At 42.7% G+C, this 19,000-nt stretch overlaps 1 protein-coding gene across 3 annotated transcripts in view; it reads right to left on the reverse strand.

Moving 5' to 3' along the window:
* Positions 1–1,843: 1,843 nt before the first annotated feature.
* Rfx7 (regulatory factor X7) overlaps positions 1,844–19,000 on the reverse strand; it is a 104,442-nt gene continuing 87,285 nt past the window's right edge. For all 3 annotated transcript variants that reach the window (XM_045160240.1, XM_004662492.3, XM_045160239.1), the window contains exons 5-9: positions 15,282–15,398; positions 13,950–14,034; positions 13,322–13,529; positions 7,023–7,318; positions 1,844–6,173 (exon numbers count right to left, since the gene is read on the reverse strand). In XM_045160240.1, coding sequence (XP_045016175.1) covers positions 2,922–6,173; positions 7,023–7,318; positions 13,322–13,529; positions 13,950–14,034; positions 15,282–15,398 — 3,958 coding nt within the window. In that variant the 3' untranslated portion in view covers positions 1,844–2,921. The remainder of the gene's footprint in view (positions 6,174–7,022; positions 7,319–13,321; positions 13,530–13,949; positions 14,035–15,281; positions 15,399–19,000) is intronic.

A 19,000-nucleotide genomic window follows, 5' to 3' on the forward strand; every position in this document is an offset into this window, starting at 1 on the left:
GTTTTGACTTACACTCTCAACTTTGATGAGATCACAGGAAACACAGCCTTGAGGACATATTTATAGTACGGCAAATTGCTTGTTAAAAATATATCCCACAAATCACCTTAACATCAGTCAGCTTAATATAAAATGTTTTTAATCGTTTTTGAAAACATTTAAAAAACAATTTTGAGCACTTTTAATAAAAAAAGAGAACTGAAATGCTACTGCAATATTCAACTACATAGTTTCAGCAGGTACAACAGACAACAGAACACGGGAGATCTGACTTTCTGCACTGGATGAAACATGAAGCAGGGCTTGTTTTGTCATTTACGGTGTAGTAAAGCACGCTGTAGTACAAGACTATCATCTGAACCTCAGATGCACTGCACACACACACACAAAAACACTTTCCTTCTTTTCAGTTCAATAGTCAGTGCTTATTGCAATTATATGCAAATTATTTACTTCGTGAGTCTTATGATAAACAGTATGCAAAATGTTTTAAACATCAAAACAATGAAAACAATCCAAGAAAAGAACACAGTCAACAACCCAGCAGAGTTAGTCAATGTAGAAAAGTAAATAACTTGTGAGTAACTACGCTTGTCTGGTTAACACTGAACCAGTTTCAGTACAGCCAAGGGGGAGGGGAGAGAAAGTGGTTACAGGAATACCTAGTACTGTACAAGATAAGTCAATAACACTCATGCACATTTTGTGATCATGTATTAACATGGTGAAGCAAACTAAACTTAATTCTTCCTGCTGTAATATTCTCACGTAAGAGAATAAGAAATAGAAATATCTCATTGAGATCAATGCACATTGCTACATAAGACAATTTTGTCTTTTCATAATGAAACACATTTAAAAAGTTTAATCTGTGGACTGTACTGGTTGCATTTATCCTAAGAGATGTGCCTACCACAGGGTCAACAAATTTAGTGCAATATAGGAACTCCAGAAAGTTTGCTGGACGAATTCAGCCAAATTTAGAGTTTGCTGCAATACTGTGCAGGGGTAAAAATCCTCCAGTCTCTCTATTTTTATCAAAAAGAGTTCCATTATTTGATATTAGTAGGAAGCTAATAATGTAAACAAGGGATTAGAATGGCCTCAAAGTCTCCTTTTCAGAGTAGCTCACGCAGAAAGGCTCCCATCACTTATTAGCAGGAATCACGCTCCCTCTGGGAACTGCATGCTGTGGTGCGCAACAGCGCTGTGCCTCAGCCTCAGTGTACAGTGAAGGAGAAACTAGCGTCAAGAAAAACCTATCAAGTCAAGATAACAGCAAACACACACGTGCCAGCAACTAGGATACATCAATATGTAAGCCTCTGAGCCAACTGTAGCACCATTTATTTATTAAAGTATGTTAACACCCTACTTTTCAAATTTGTTGAACAATGAAACCTTATTATACGAAACCCTTCATCATACTTGTTAAATATATTCATTGATTATAGTTTCTGACTGCTTTATGAATTAGGGTAAAGAAAAGTTTAGCTAGGTTTAAGAGAAAATAGCAAACACTTTAATGCTAGCTTTAAGAACTTAGGGTTAGCTTTAAAATCTCTTTGAAAACAATTTTGAAACTCACTGAAATGGAGCTGCCAACTAGTGGGTAGATTTGATGAAATTCATCAATGTGATCTACAAAACAAGATGGGAGCCAGAGAGAAACATTTTAAAACAAATCCTGAGTTTGCTTCTTTTGCCATTGTGTTCATCACAATAAATAAATTAAGTATGTTATAAAATGTTCCTCTTCTTCAAGTACTATAATTATCCCCTTTGTTTTATCAGAGAAATAAAGACTTGTTGCTTCAGACCTTAGGTGATAAAACGTTTTTGCTTTTTTTTTTTTTGCTCGGCTTTTAATGTCACTGTCTCTTTGCTGCTCGTTTCTCAAAGGATCCGTGATCAAACTGTGTCACTGTATTCAGAAGCAAAGCAGTCACTAACTGAGGAGAAAGGCTGATTACTGAAGGATATCACAGTGAAAAACACCCAAAATAAATCTTAAGTAGACTACTCATATGTAATGCAGCCATGGTGATATGTGAAGAAACTGCTTTTGTTTTCTTTCTAATACTCCAACCTCAAATTAGCAAATGATAAGACATGAGACATTCTTCTAGCAAGCTTGCATTCATTTTGTGAAATTACAGCATGTGGAGCTGTTTTCTGTGTGTGACTGCAACGCGGGTGCGAGTGCACCTGCGCATGTGCTGGCTCCACTCTAAAACCAGACTAATGCGAGGTCACAAATAATGGCTAATGGTTTTCCTCTTACAAGCTTTAGTGCAGTTTTTAACTTTTCTTAAATTAATATTTAATTTTCAATTATTTTCTCCTTCACAAGCCCTTTGTGAGAATAAATGGTACTGAAGTCCCAGAAAGTCCTACAGAGATTTCCCATTCTACAGTAGCTCTATGCTTCAAGCCTAGGTATTTATAATTACCTGAATATTATCCCTGTTTCAAGGAAGACTTTCTTGTCTACGGCTTACCTTAGCTATGATTTCATACCTAAAAGATAATGCCAACAACAAAACAGCCTATTCCTAAAATTGGTTTAAGTTCTGTGCAGATTAATTTATGAATTAAAATGAACTTATGTAAAATAAACACCCAGACTGCTCTTGGAAAAGGCTGGGTGGTGGATTCTTTAATAACAAATAATGTGATTAATGGGGACGTTACAAAATTTAAAACCTAATACTTGTTCTACAGCCTACTGTCTTCAGAAACTTGTTAAGAACTGAGGCAAGTCTAATCATTTCCTACTGAAGAAGAAACCACTTCTGCAGCAAACGCTTTGAAAACGTCACAATTAATAGTAAGTGTTTCTGCTGCGGGAGGCACTTCCATTAAGACAAATACAATACATATGTCTTAGATACAGTGTGCTACATGGTATAAAACACAGTTCATCCCAGCATCTCAACAGCAGGATGGTCCTTGCTTTCTATCCATTCAAAACCTGATGAGGTCATAGAGGTCATGGACTCACTGCAGATCTGCTGGAATAGTGGGTCGTTCTTTAATTCTTCCAGTGTGGCCTCGTCGTCCTGTCCCTGCTGACGACCTGGATCAAACAGGAGATTTGGGTCTAAGGTGTTCAAATCATTGATGCTGCCTGAGAGGTCTGAAGACAACCTGATATCGCTGGTGAAATCAGATGCTACCTGACCTCCCAGCGGCTGGCTGGCTTGCAAGCTGTCTCCACTCAACAGGTCTTTAACAGTGCTGTTGAAATCTAACTGCTGTTCTCCAATTTCAGATTGTGCTTGATTATCTCCAGGAGAAAAACTGATCTGATCGGTGCTATTACTTTTGGTGAGGTAAGATGGTGTTTGGAATTCATAAACAGAAGTGCTGGAATCGATCATATTTTGTGAGTTGGCACTGGGGAAAACAGGGGAAGTTTCCAAAATCTGAGTGAGATTCATCCGGGCCGTGTAATTGGAGGGCAGGTTGTTCATTCCCAGCCCTCTCACCGCATCATCGTTGTCAGAATCGAGTTTACTCAACAGAACATTGGTTATCTTTTTGCTGTTTGCTTGCTTCTGCAGAGCGTTTGGGAAGGCTGTCTGCATCATGACTGTCAATGGGACTGACTGGCTTCTCTGAGCTATGTTGTTGGCACATGCATCTGTGTGAACATTTGTGAAAACAGGAACTTCTGGGGCTACTGGGCTTCCAAAGGGGGTCACATTAGAGCGTGGGATATTCGACACGGGATAGAGGGTGCTTCCACTAAGGTTGCGTTGGCGATGGACAGCAGGGCTCACACTCCGGCACCTGAAGTTGCTGCTGGCAGATGAGTTAGCTCCTTTATTATCAAGAGGGGCAGGGACTGCAAACCCTTCTTGCTTGTTGGTGTTTACAGTGGCACCTTGATGTTGCACAGGAGAGACAGGAGTCAAACGACCAAAATGAGTGTCATGATGTCTAGACTGAGACTGGTATGACTGTCCCGGCACAGCAAAAGCATGAGGTTTTCTGAAACGATCTTCCACTAGCTCCTGGTAGCTTGGGAGAATGCCGTGGCCAGACACCGATGAACTAGCTACGCCACCGTACCCATTGTTCATCCACTCAAGTTTGGTTCTGTCAGGGTGTGTGGCCATGGGCCTTTGCATGGGTTTCACAGGACTGCTGGAGACAATACTGGCATCATGGTATGCCATGCTGGAGCTTATTGGGGTGAATGCAAATGGATTCCTGCACTCGACAGGGCTGGGAGGTACGCTACTACTGCCATTAGAATGTGGAGTACCAATGGGTGTGTGTCGGCTACTTCCTAACGCACTGTCCACAGGCGTGGTCTGGGCTAGCCTGGAGCAAGGGCTCTCCCGTGATAGACTCTGAGATGCAGCAATCATTTCGGATGTTGGTGTTGGTGTTGGGGTTGGGGTTGGCGTTGGAGTGGGTGTGGGTGTGGGTGTGTGAATTGGAGTGCCATTGCTATGAATTGGATGATAGAAGTGGGTGCTGGAGGTGTGAGATGACATTGGGGCTCCCGGAGTCACTGACTGACTCTGAAGGGTCATTCCCAAGCAGTTCCCATAAGAATGCGAGTTGTTCATGGACATCTGCTGCTCCATCAACACAAGCTCCTCCACAATGCTGTCCTGTGTCAGCTCATCGTCAAAAGGAAAATAGCTATCATTCGTCTGGGAAACAGAAGACTCAAACTCCTTCAGCTCTGACTGCAGAGGTAACTGCTCTGAAGACTGTGCTTGTATTTGATTCAAAGAAGACTCTGGCGTCTGGCTATGTAGCTGCTGGCTATAAGTGTCCTGTGGCATTCCTTCTAACTCCCAAACGGATTTCTCTAAGTCACTGACATCAGAGTGCTCAGGAATTGTCATGACACTGACATCTTGCTGCTGCTCACAGCTGGCAGGTGTGAACTCTGAACCCTTGGCAACTTGCTGCCATTCTTCTGGATTAAAGCTGCCATCTGACTTTCCATCCCGGTCCAAGAGAAAGACACTCCCTTCCAGTTTCACCTTTATCTCGGGAGATGAGGATGGTGTCTGCTGCTCCACACCTGCCTCACTGGCACTGAGAGCAGGGGTCGAGGGCTGACTTTCTGCTACGTGTGAACCCAAACTGACTGAGACCTTGCTAGGAATTTGAGCACCGGCTATCGAACTTTCTGCCTTCCCTGAATGTGGAACTTTTTGGTCCTTCTTAACACCATCTGGCTTCTGGCCTTCCGTAGCAACTGCACAAAGCTGTTCCACAATTGGTTTCTTTATAGGAGGCACCTGGGACTCTTGCAGCGTAGAAGACAGTCGCTTTCTTGGACTTTTAGTGCATAATTTAGGGTCTTTATTTATTGAGTCACCACTGGATGGTGAGCTGGTGCTGGTGAAAGGTAAGTTTTGAGTAGCAACCGAGAGAGTGACAGTGCTTTGACTGCTGCCTGCTGAGGCGCCTGGCGGAGCCTCACTGGAGCGACTCTTACCTTTGGTCCTCAGGTCACAGGCTTTAGCCGCTTTCACTTCAGTAATGCCGTCACCTTCATCTGGAGGTCTCCGTACTGCTCCATCTGGGTTACTTTTCTGTCCCCAGAGGGCACTAGGTACTGCCAGGGGTGCTTTAGTTCCCTCGGAGTTCTCTTGGCACTGTACAGCATGCTCATCTGATGAAGCTTCAGGTTCCATCTTGACCTCCACGGACGTCCCTCCCGTGCTGCTTGTCCTGGACGCAGGGGACTGAAGAGAAACAACAGAGCCATTCTTGATCTGTGGAACGCTACGGGATTCCTCTGTCGCTCCAGTAGCACTGTTGACTGAGGCAGAATGTTTAAGAGGGGCATTACTGTTGCTGGGTGTGAGGGATATTGTTGTCATTTTCACCACATTTAGAGAACTCATGTGTGAAGCAGGGACAACAGCGGTTTTGATGGGACTGCTGGTAAAGAGGACAGTAGTCGGGGAGCGGATGGTCAGCGCACTTGTGTTGGCTGGCTTGGGCAAGATCTGAGGGTAGCGGTGCCGGGTGGAACGGTCACCACCAGGACTGGCCGGGACACTCTGAGGAGTCTTTGGTGCCTGCTTCACAGACTGCATGTGCTGAGTGACCACCTGCACATTGAGGGGAAGGACCTTGCCATCAGGAGAATTCATTGGGCTCGGCGAAGTCACCAACTGCCGGGTTCGCTGGACCTGCCAAAAGATAGAAAACAGTCAGAATTAACAAGTCTAGGATATAAAAATAATTTGGATACCTGTATAGCGTTCAAGTATTCATCAAATGTTAATGTGAAAAAGAATAAAATAAATAAAGAACAAAATAGAAAAAAATAAAAGGCAACTTGTATGTAAAAGAATCTTTTTGTTATCAAGGTGTATAAAGCCAACACATAACTTTGCAAACCTGTGAGGAACACTTGTTGTAATAATGACCTAAGGAGGTTACAGAGAAGACATGGAAACCTGAAGAGAGATATGCTCTAAAGTATTTAGTGGAACCTATTCTAAGAACATGGCTCCCTCATGGGGACACTTTTACAAGACTCCACCCTGGACTTTAGTAACTATCCACTGTGGATAAAGTTCCAGACAAAACCACTGTCTACCTGAGACGGCTCTATAGTGAGCACTATGACATTAGCTATTCTTTTGTTTATTTTATTTTATTCTATTATTATTTTAGTTTTTCAAGGGAGGGACTCACGCTGGTCCAGGCTGACCTGGAATTCACTATGTAGTCTCAGGGTGGCCTCAAACTCACGGCAATCCTCCTACCTCTGTCTCCCGAGTGCTGGGATTAAAGTCATGCGCCACCACGCCTGGCTCTTTTTAGTTTTTTGAGGCAGGGTCTCGCTCTTGCCAAGGCTGACCTGGAATTCACTATGTAGTCTCAGTGTGGCCTCAAACTCATGGCACTCCTCCAACCTTGGCCTCCCAGAGTGCTGGGATTAAAGGCGTGTGCCACCACACCAGGCTGCATTTTAAATTCAATGAATGATTTCCTACCACACAGTAAGACTAAACACTGTTTTGTAACATTACCGGAATGGGACTAGGGACAGCTGCCACAACGATGCCGATGGGCTGAGGAGAGAGGATGGCGGGGTTCCCATTGGGGAGGCTGGTCACTCCATTAGTTGCAGCTCCTTCTGCCTTCTTTGTGGAGAGCTCCCCTGGCAGTGGGGACTGCAGCTTTTGCTCCTGCTGCTTCTTTTGGATTTTCCGCTGCAGCTGCTGCTTAGCATCCACGGGCGAGGGCAGGGTCTTCACTTGAGGCTGGAACGAGTTACTTTCAGCTGTAGGGATGAAAGCGGAAGGCTGGGGAATTCCTTTCATTCCTGGAAGTAAACAGAGGAAGGCTAAACTAAATACTTGCCTTTGCAGAAGGCTGTTAGAACTTGGTTTCTTTGAATATGTAGCCATCTACTGGACAAAGCAATGAAAACAGCCAACTTTAACTCACACTGTGTTTACAAAGCACAGTATTAAACTTCCAGTTTACACAACATCTGTCAGCATGGTTCTGACACCTTACAATGTTTGACCAGGTGGCGGCTTCAGTTACATCACTGGGGCAGACAATTTTGAAGACGAGCTCTACTATAAGTGTGGGTAAGCCAAGATGAATGCCTGCTAAGGCAGCATCTTCACTTTATCAGATGACAGCAAAGTTTCCTACTATCCTCTGTAAATAGAATGAAAATCATACATTTTCAAGATTTTTTTTAATGGATTTTTAAAAAATTTATTGGAGAGCGACAGACACAGAGAGAAAGACAGATAGAGGAAGAGAGAGAGAATGGGCGCGCCAGGGCTTCCACCCTCTGCAAACGAACTCCAGACGCGTGCGCCCCCTTGTGCATCTGGCTAACGTGGGACCTGGGGAACCGAGCCTTGAGCTGGGGTCCTTAGGCTTCACAGGCAAGCGCTTAACTGCTAAGCCATCTCTCCAGCCCCATTTTCAAGATTTTAATAATCCACAAGGAGCACTCAACAATTTAGGCTGGGCATGGTGGTGCATGCTTTTAATCCCAGCACCTGGGAGGCCAAGATAGGAGGATCTTGAGTATGAGGCCAGCCTGAGACTACATAGGGAAGTCTAGGTCAGCCTGAGCTACAGTAAGACCCTACCTCAGGAAAAAAAAAAAAAAAAAAAAAGGTGGTAAACCACACTGTAAGTTAAAAATCTGTGGGGAAAACAAGCTCTCAATTTTATCAGAAATTAACAAAAACCAGGGCCATTATTTTAACTGTTATTTTTGGCTCTTCTACTATTGTCTAGAAAAATTAAGAAGCAGAATTTCTCAGTAAGACAAAGGTTAAAATATTCTGAAAGGTATCACTAAGAAAGCCTTTTTAAAGAGCAGTAGGATAATCAGTCTAAGTAAGGAGGAATGGGGTGCTGGAGAAGTGGCTCAGCAGTTAAGGCACTTGCCTGCAAAACCTAAAGGCCTGGGTTTGATTCCTCAGTACCCACGTAAAGCAAGATGCATAAGGTGGTGCATACCTCTAGAATTCATTTGCAGGGGCTAGCGGCCCTGGAATACCAATTCCCCTGCTCCCCACCTCTTTCTATAAATAAATAAATAAATAAATAAATAAATAAATAAATAAATAAATAAATAAATAAATAAATAAAATTTTAAAAGGAGGAATGGTTAAAAAAAAAAAAAAAAAAACCAAAAACACCAGGAGAGAGAGTGTGTGTATATTGGATGGGCCAGGATCTCTTGCTACTACATACAAATACCTCTCTAGCTTTGTGTGGGACTCTGAAGACTTGAACCAGAGCTGGCAGGCTTTGCAAGCAAGCCCCTTCAACCACTGAGCTTTCCCCTGACCCCTAAAAAAAGCCTGAATTTTTTTTGTTTGTTTTTCAAGATGTCTTACCTTTAGCCCAGGCTGACCTAGAACTCTGTAGTTTCAGGCTGGCCTCAAATTCACAGCAATCTCTGCCTTCCAAGTACTGGGATTAGAGACCCACCACACCCAGTCTTTTTCTTCTTCTTTTTTTTGGGGGGGGGGTAGGGTCTTGCTGTAGCCCAGGCTGACCTGGAAATCGCTATGTAGTCTCAGGCTGGCCTTGAACTCAAGCAGTTCTCCTACCTCTGCCTCCAAAGGGCTGGAATTAAAGGTGTGCGCCACCATAACCAACTCTGAATTTTTAATAAAAGCTCACTTCCTATTTCTGGAGTACCACAAAGATAATTAGGAAGTCAGTCAAGGTCACTGACAGAGAAGGGGACACACCTTTCCTTTCTGCCCAGCCCAAACTCTGCTTGTCAGCATTCTAGTTCACAGCAATGCTTGGTTGGGGTGGGTAAGGGAACTATGAAAAAGAGAAAGAGACCCAGCTCCCTCCCATACACTCTTTGGTCAGTCGTCCCTATCTTTTTTTTTGTAGGGTCTTGCTCTAGCCCAAGCTGACCTGGAATTCACTATGTACTCTCAGGGTGGCCTTGAACTCATGGTGATTCTCCTACCTCTGCCTCCTGAGTGCTGGGATTGAAGGCATGTGCCACCACACCTGGCATGTCCCTCATCTTTTAACCACATCACTATTATTTTCCTCTTTAAACCAGCTGCACTTTGCCCTCCTGGCCTCCAGCCTCAGCTCCCTGATCAGTACCTATACCCAGGAGAGTGTCTGCCAATGGGTACAGTCGCTGTCTAGTTCCTTCTGCCAGGGGTTCTGGACAGGAATGATGAGTTCCAAGCAGCTGACTTACAAAAAGGACATTTGTAACACAACCTGCCCTTAAGATGGAGACTGTATTTATCAAAAACTCAGTATGTCTTCAAAGGATGAAAATTTACTTTTATGACCTTTTTAATGTAACAAGGACTGAGAACAAAATTTCAAGAGATATGAAAAATGTTTTAAGTAATAGTACAATTGGTGAAATATTTAGTGTTTACTACCAGTAGCTTTCAGAAATGGAAACACCTATTTACATTTGTATTTTTCAGTACTTTTGTTTAAAACAACTCTACTTGCAATTATGTCTCAAATATTCAGACAGGTTAGAGATATAGCTTAGTAGTTACGGCACTTGCCTGTGAACCCTAAGGACCCAGGTTTGATTCCCCAGGACCCACGTAAGCCAGATGCACATGGTGGTGCACACATCTGGAGTTTGTTTGCAGTGGCTGGATGCCCTACAGTGCCCATTCTCACTCTAATAAATAAATAAAAATAAAATATTTAAACTTACTCTCCGTTGGAGAATCTGCTTCTTTTTTTCAGATAGATGTAGATCCTAAGGAGAGAGCCACCCCATCATACCTCAAAAGGGCCCCGGTTGAAACTAAGAAAAATTGGCGAAACAAGCAAGGGTGCTGTTTTCCTGGGGAACCAGGTACCAGCATAAGGGTGAAGGAGATCATCACAGAGAAAAATCAACTCCTACCAAATCAGAGAGTCAGAGACACAGAGGCCCCCAACACCTCATCACTGAAGCAGACCAAAAATGAACCCAACATGGCTCAGGGAAATTTTGTGGAAGAGGGGCGGAAAGAATGTCAGAGCTGCATGTTGGGTCATGATATGCAGAGATATTTATCTTGCCCATAACTATGGGCTAACTCCACAATGCATGACCCATATATCTTAACAAGGAGAGGCCAAAGGGGGGGGGTAGGTCACAGATGAGCCTAATAATAGAACCAAATTGACTGTATTTGCTGAATACAAAACTAATTAATAAAAAATTAAAAAATTAAAAAAATAAAGTATTTAAAAACAGATTAGGAGGGGTTGGAGAGCTGGCTTAGCAGTTAAGCACTTGCCTGTGAAGCCTAAGGACCCTGGTCTGAAGTTCAATTCCCCAGTACCCACGTAAGCCAGATGCACAAGTGGCACATGCACCTGGAGTTCATTTGCAGTGGCTGGAGGCCTGATGCAGTCATCCTCTCTCTCTCTTTGCCTCTTTCTCTGTCAGTCTCAAATAAGTAAAAATAAACAAACAACAACAAAAAAAAAACAAATTAAGAAACATTCACTCACTCTGCTTCAGTCAGTCTTGCAAACAGAGATGGGGATACTTCCTTTCCACAATGTCTCCCTCCTATGAATTCCACCTGCTCAAGTACCAGTGGAGGTGGGAGAAAAGTCACAGGTCTCATTTTAGCTCCTGTTGAACTGAACTCACTATGTAGTCCAGGCTGGCTTTGAACTCATGGCCCTGGGTGCTGGGATTAAAGACTTAAGTTATCATGCCTGGTGCTTGTTAATTTTTCATGGAAATAACTCTTCTTTAAGTTTACCAGGTATGACTGAGTCATTTTGGTTCTTTTTTTTTTTTTTGGTTTTTGGTTTTTGAAAGTATCTCACTCTAGCTCAGGCTGACCTGGAATTCACTATGTAGCCTCAGGGTGGCCTCGAACTCATGGTGATCCTCCTACCTCTGGGATTCAAGGTGTGTGCTACCATGCCCGGATGAAATGAGTCATTTTTAAAGTTTCATCAGAATTGATACTTAACCCAGCTATTAATTTAGGAGGGTATGATTTATTTTCATAACAATGCTAATTCCTAAAACTGTCAATCCTAAAAATTTCTGTGAATTACAATTCTTATCTCAATATACATTAAAGAAGTTTTTTTTTTTTTTTTTTTTGAGATAGGGTCTCACTCTAAGAGCCCAGGCTGACCTGGAATTCACTCTGTAGTCTCAGGGTGGCCTCAAATTCACCATGATCCTCCTACCCCTACCTCACAAGTGCTGGGATTAAAGGCGTGCATCACTACGCCCAGCTCAAGAAAACCCCTTTATAGTTATACTTTACAAGGAGTTTTTTAAAATGTATTTTATATATTTGAGAAAGAGAGGGGCAGACGGAGAATGGGCAGGCCAGGGCCTTCAGAACTCCAAACACATCAGCTACCTCTTGTATCTGGTTTATGTGGGTTCCGGGAAATCAAATCTCAGTCCTTTGGCTATTTTATAGGCAAGTGTCTAACTACTAAGCAATCTCCCCTGTCTCACTCTAGCCTAGGCTGACCTGGAATTCACTATGTAGTCTCAGGCTGGCCTCAAACTGACAGCGATCCTCCTACCCCTGCCTCCCAAGTGCTGGGAGCAAAGTGTATTTTTTTTTAAATTTTTTATTTATTTATTTGAGAGCGACAGACACAGAGAGAAAGATAGATAGAGGGAGAGAGAGAGAATGGGCACGCCAGGGCTTCCAGCCTCTGCAAACAAACTCCAGACGTGTGCGCCCCCTTGTGTATCTGGCTAACGTGGGACCTGGGGAACTGAGCCTCGAACCAGGGTCCTTAGGCTTCACAGGCAAGCGCTTAACCGCTAAGCCATCTCTCCAGCCCCAAAGTGTATTTTTGTGAGACCTAGTTACCTGTCAGTGTTTAAAGATCATTTTACTTTTTTTTTTTTTTTTCTGAGGTAGGGTCTCACTCTAGCTCAGGCTGACCTGGAATTCACTATGGAGTCTCAGGGTGGCCTTGCATTCACGGTGATCCTCCTACCTCTGCCTCCCAAGTGCTGGGATTAAAGGCATGCGCCACCAAGATCATTTTTTTTTTTTTTTTTTTTTTTTTGGTTTTTCGAGGTAGAGTCTCACTCTGGCCCAGACTGACCTGGAATTCACTATGGAGTCTCAGGGTGGCCTCATGGTGATCCTCCTACCTCTGCCTCCCGAGTGCTGGGATTAAAGGCGTGCGCCACCATGCCCGGCTGATCATTTTACTTTTAAGGTTAGTTACTGGGATGGGAGTCTAGTCTACGCAATTTTAAAATTTAGTCTTGTTTTAGTTGATTTATTTATTTATTTGAGAGGAGAGAGAATGGGTATGCCAGGGCTTGTAGCCACTGCAAACGAACTCCAGATGCACGCACCACCCTGTGCATCTGGTTTATGTGGGTATTGGGGAATCAAACCTGGGTCCTTAGGTTTCACAGGCAAGTGCTTAACTACTAAGCCATTTCTCCAGCCCTTAATTGATATTGAAGTGGTTTAGAAACATACAGATTTAAAATTCATATACATGTGTTCTTTACATTTAGAAATGTGATAAAAAAAATCAATCCAACAGTTGTATGCTTTAGCAGGCAGCATGCAAAAGAATGGGATCTGGCTCTACAGTACAGGCATTACTGTTTGATTGTGCTGGTGTAAGAAAACTATGTGGATCTACTGTGAAGCAGGGTGAGGATGAGCTCGTGCAGACATGGCACAGCGGAGCTCTGGTCACACCATGTGGATCTAGTGTGAAGTGAGTGAGAACGAGCTCATGCAGACATGGCACAGAGGAGCTCTGCTCAGACTTCCTTTGCAGCAGCTCTGTAGACAGCTGCACTACCAGTTTCAGCTGACTTCCATACCTGCTGGTGCTGCTGCCATTACAGTCAGAGCTGCCATTGACTTGGTGCCTATGTAATGACTCTTCACAAGGAAGCGGGCTAACTCCAAGACTGTGTCAAATGGTTGGCTTAACACTTTCTGGGCCCACTCACACACGAGACGGCAAGCAGAAGAGATAACCTCCTCATCAATATTTTGAAGCTGTCCAGAAGGCTCAGTTCCTTCCAACTAAACAGAGGAAAAAGGAAAAGTTAACTTAAAGTTCAAAACCCTTTTCTACTATGAGAAAGATCAACTATGCCAGAGGCCATATTTTATTTTCTAAAATCACTTAAATTATACATTTTCTAACATCCTACTATGACTTCAAGTTTTGTTCTCTACACACAGGAGCATAGTCAATGGACATCACAGACACCTGTACACATCAGTAACTTTTGGTCTGTGCTCTCCTGAATCTAATGTTGATGGGGGTTATCATCACCATCTTTCAGCCGCTGTGAGCATTTCTTCCCCCCACCTCTCAGTTATTTATAAATGGAACAGCTCTTGGTTACCCATTTTATCCAAATGAAATTATACAGGATACATTTGAGTTTTGACATAAAGGCATATTTGTACATATTAAACAGGAGGCAGAACTCTTACCCCATCTCCAGTCTTGTGAAGGTCAAGGCTGGGCAGTGTCGGCATCTGGACAAAGGCTTTTTTCCTCAGTCCACTATAGCAGTATGTGGTAGACAGTTAAGGGTGACAGTGCTTTAAATAGGCTGATATATGTAAGTATAACACTTGAGCAGTAACTATGTGAAATGAGAATAAAGTCACGAGATAACATCTATATTTGGAGTACTTTTTTTTTTCTTTTTCCCCCACTCTTAACACTGCAACCGCTTTTGTAGAATGTTAAGTATCACTGTCTTAAACAAGATGGTTCTCATCTGTTATGCTATGAATACATGTTCCTACCCTGCTGTGCCAGCCACCAGCAGCAAACAGGTCAGAACAGGAGGAACCAGCCACATGGAAACCTGGCATAGGGAAGGGAAACTTGAGCCCAGGGCACTGGGACAAAAAAAACTCTTCAGACTGTCACAAGGGCTTTAACCTTTTCATTCCTTTTTCCACTGAAACACACAGGATTATCACCTGTAACATGCCAAAGACACATCCAGACACTTTTTTTCTGTGTTCAGGAAACAAGGACAAGTCACACAGCAAGTGATTTTGGAACACCTGGAACTATTGTAAAGAAGCAGCCATCCTCCTCTCCTCACCTCCTTTCTAGGAGCTCACTTCATGCCTTGAAAAAAGCCCAGAGCTAAGCAGAGAGGAAATGAATATGCTTCTAGTCATAGATATTTTCTATTTTATAATCTTTTTCCAAGTATAGAAAAATCTTTAATAAAACCTAAATTTTCACTTTTTTACTTTTGCTTGCTTATACATATTTCTGTCAAAAGGAGGACCTTTTCTGTGACCTTGCTTTAATTTTAATACAGACTAAACTGCTGACAGAAAGAGAAAACTAATGTTTTAGTACGAGATCTTTTTTGAGTATTATTGTCATTATTATTATCTTACTATGTTTCTAAAGTAGAAGATAAGCTAACATCTTTCTCCAGCTTATTGGTATAATTTAAAATTGTTGAATATATCATTTCTCAATTTTCATTGCTGAGGCAGAGATCAGGTCACTAACACAGTGATAAAGGGAAAAGTCACTTTACTCAGTGTCCTAATGAACTCATGAACCATTATTTGCTATTTCTTTCTTTCTTCTTCTTCTTCTTTTTTTTTTTTTTTTTGAGCATAGCTGGGAAAATAACATTTGCAGCCATTCTACTAAGGACTTTTGGGCTGTTCCTATTTTGTTAACTTAATCTGTCTCTTAACATGCTGCCAGCTGGACGATAGCAACAGATGCACCACAGGAGCTGAGAGCCTGGACGTGACCAACAGCACTCTGACCAAGGATATTTAGACTTGCCTCTGGTGCCCAAGCGGCGTGCCTTCATGTTTGGAAAGACATTCTTCATGATCTTCCCAAAGTCAGCAGCACTTAATGGATGGTAACCAAGATTGTCACAATAGCTCCTGCAAAACGAAGAGGGATGGACTCAGAGATGACAGGGTTCAGCATAATACAGCGTAGTGCTCTTCAATGCAATTCAATCCTTCTGGTGAAGAAAGCAATGGATCTTCGAGTAATCCTTTGCAGTTTATAGCATCATCACTCTTTGGAGCTACTGATTAACTCACATGTAATTTGCTGAATTCATCCTCAGAGTATACACTACTGCTTCCATAAAATTCCCAGTAAGACACAATGTTAGCACAACACTTTCCAACCACGCTCCATCCCAGACTCTAAAAGGAGGCCATCCACCTCATCCAATAGGGCTTTGTTTCTACATACACATTGGCTCATGCATGGGGACAGCATCCAAGAGAACATGGTGCATGCTGAACATCAGAGATGACACTTCTGTGCAGTTGAAAACCCTGAAGCACAGTATGTTAGAAGTAGGAGACCTGAGGAATCATCTGTAACAATATACTAATTTACTGTTAAGGTTAAAAACCACAGACAATGAAATCTGAAGGTCTACTGTTACCCTTCTCCCCTCTCAGCCCTTTAATTTTGTGATCGCTTAGAACTGGGAATGAGGGCTGGAGAGATGGCTTAGCAATTACATACTTTCCTGTGAAGCCTAAGGACCCTGGTTCAAGGCTTGACTCCCTAGTACCCACGTTAGCCAGATGTACAAGGGGGCACACGTGCCTGGAGTTTGTTTGCAGTAGCTGGGAGCCCTGGCGCGCCCATACTCTCTCTCTCTTTCTGCCTCCTCCTCTCTGTCACTCTCAAATAAATAAATAAAAATAAACAAAACAAAACAAAACAAAACAAAACAAAAGAAAGAACTGGAAATGAGTCCAGAATATTTTTTTCTTCTTCTTTTTTTTTTTGGTTTGTTGAGATAAGGTCTCACTCTAGCTCAGGCTGACCTGGAATTCACTATGGAGTCTCAAGGTGGCCTCGAACTCACGCAATCTTCCTACCTCTGCCTCCTGAATGCTGGGATTAAAGGCATTCGACATCACGCCCAGCTCATTTTTATTTATTAACTTGAGAGCAACAGAGAGAGAAAGAGGCCAACAGAGAGAGAGGATGAGGCAAGCCAGGGCCTCCAGCCACTGCAAACGAACTCCAGACACATGCACTCCTTTGTGCATCTGGCTGACGTGGGTCCTGGGGAATGAAGCCTCGAACTGTGGTCCTTAGGCTTCACAGGCAAGCACTTAACCACTAAGTCATCTCTCCAGCTCCCCCCCCCCTTTTTGAGGTAGGGTCTTGCTCTAGTCCAGGCTGACCTGGAATTCATTATGTAGTCTCAGGACAGCCTCGAACTCAAGGGGATCTTCCTACTTATACCTCCCAAGTGCTGGGATTAGAGGCATGAGCCACCAAACCTGTTGAGTCCAGAATTTCTATAGTGAACTTCCTGCCATGTAGGTCATATGCTTAAATTATGGGTTACTACATGTGAACATTTTTCCTATGGTGAGGTAGTCCGTTGATCTACCCATCCTTCCTTTCCTTCCTTCCCTTCCTCCTCTCCCTTCCCCCCTCTTTCTTTTCCCTTCCCCTCCTCTCCCCTCCCCTTCCCTCCTGGCCTCTCTTCTCTTTTCTGTCTTGTTTTGTTTTGTTTTGTTTTGTTTTCCAAGGTAGGCTCACCTGGAATTTACTATATAGTCTCAAGGTGGCCTCAAACTCACAGCAATCCTCCCACTTCTGCCTCCCAAGTGCTGGGATTAAAGGTGTGCGCCACTACACCCGCCCAGTAGCCTATTCTTTAAAGAAAAAAAAATTTGAGCTAGGCATAGTGGCACATGCCTTTAATCTAACAGAAGCAGAGGTAGGAGAAAAACCATGAGTTCAAGGCGACCCTGAGACTACATAGTAAACTCCTGGTCAGCCTGAGCTGGAGTGACACACTACCTTGAAAAACAAAAACAAAAATTTCATTATTACACACATGGAAAATTCAAACATTCAATGATTCTATTTAAGTTCTCATATAGGGAGTATCTACAGAATATAGCTATTTTACTTTAACTTTTAGTGCTTATTCATATCATTTAAAAATAACATTATTTAAAGGTAAATATTATTTAATGACATAAAAGTAAACAAAAAATGGAAGATTGGTGATAAAATCCACTCACAGGACTAGATACCTAACATTACCTGACGTTTTTCAGTGATTTATTATTATTATTTAAACCTTCCCAAACTGTGAGGCAAGCAAGTACTTTTTTTTTTTTTTTTTTTGGTTTTTCAAGGCAGGGTCTCACTCTAGCTCAGGTTGACCTGGAATTCACTGTGTATTCTCGGGATGGCCTTGAACTCCTGGCAATCCTCCTACCTTTGCCTCCCAAGTGCAGGCATGTGCCTTAACTGCTAAGCCATCTTTCTAGCTAAATATATAAAAAAAAATTTGAGGCAAGATCTCACTGTAGCCAAGGCTGACCTTGAACTCATGACAATCCTCCCACCTCAGCCTCCTGAGTGCTGGGATTATAGGTGTCAGGTACCACACTTGGCTCAATAAGATACTTTTGTTGCTAATTAGCTATAAGCAGACTGAATACCTGCAATCAACCAAAATTATATTATCAATTTAAAAAATTTATCTTTAGACAAGAATGAAGATTTCTCATTTTATTTATTTTAATAATTTTATTTTTATTTATTTATTTGAGAGTCACAGAGAGAAAGAGGCAGATAGAGAGAGAATGGGAGCGCCAGGCCTCCAATTGCTGCAAACGAACTCCAGATGAGTACGCCCCCTTGTGCATCTGGCTAACGTGGGTCCTGGAGAATCGAGCCTTGAACTGGGGTCCTTGGACTTCACAGGCTAGCACTTCATAGCTAAGCCATCTCTCCAGGCCTCTCATTTTATTTTTTTTAAATATATTTTACTTATTTGAGAGAGAGGGAGACATAGAGGGTATGCCAGGGCCTCTAGCCACTGAAAATGAACTCCAAATACATGCGCTACCTGGTGCATCTGGCTTTACTTGGGCACTGAGGAATTGAGCCTGGGTCCTTTGGCTTTGCAGGCAAGCACCTTAACTACTAAGCATCTCTCCTGCCCAATTTCATTCACATTTTCTTTCTTTCTTCTTTTTTTTTGGTTTTTCAAGGTAGGGTCTCACTCTCATCTGGGCTGACCTGGCATTCACTATGTATTCTCAGGGTGGCCTTGAACTCACAGTGACTCTGCCTCCCAAGTGCTGGGATTAAAGGCATGTGCCACCACGCCTGGCTTTCTGACTTCTCATTTTCTAATGAAAGTCTTCACATTAGATCACACTATTAATTTAGTAAGTCTATGCATTCATGTTTTACAGATGACAATTATTACAGAAATTTAGGGAAGTCCTAAAGACATGGTTGAATCTTGCTCCCTCTAAGGTATTAATAAACAACATTCTCTAGGCAATCTGGAAGGAAAAATGAGGTAAAAAGAATGTGGTCAGGTATGCTGCTAGCCTGGCTAAGAAGGGAACAGCTGTAGAAGTCCTCCAGTGTTTTATCATTTTTAAAAAATATATCTTTATTTATTTATTTACTTGAGAGAAGGGGGGAGGAGAAAATGGGCACACCAGGGCCTCCAGCCACTGCAAACAAA

The sequence above is a fragment of the Jaculus jaculus genome, chromosome 10 (genome assembly GCF_020740685.1).
Source record: "Jaculus jaculus isolate mJacJac1 chromosome 10, mJacJac1.mat.Y.cur, whole genome shotgun sequence".
NCBI lineage: Eukaryota > Metazoa > Chordata > Mammalia > Rodentia > Dipodidae > Jaculus > Jaculus jaculus.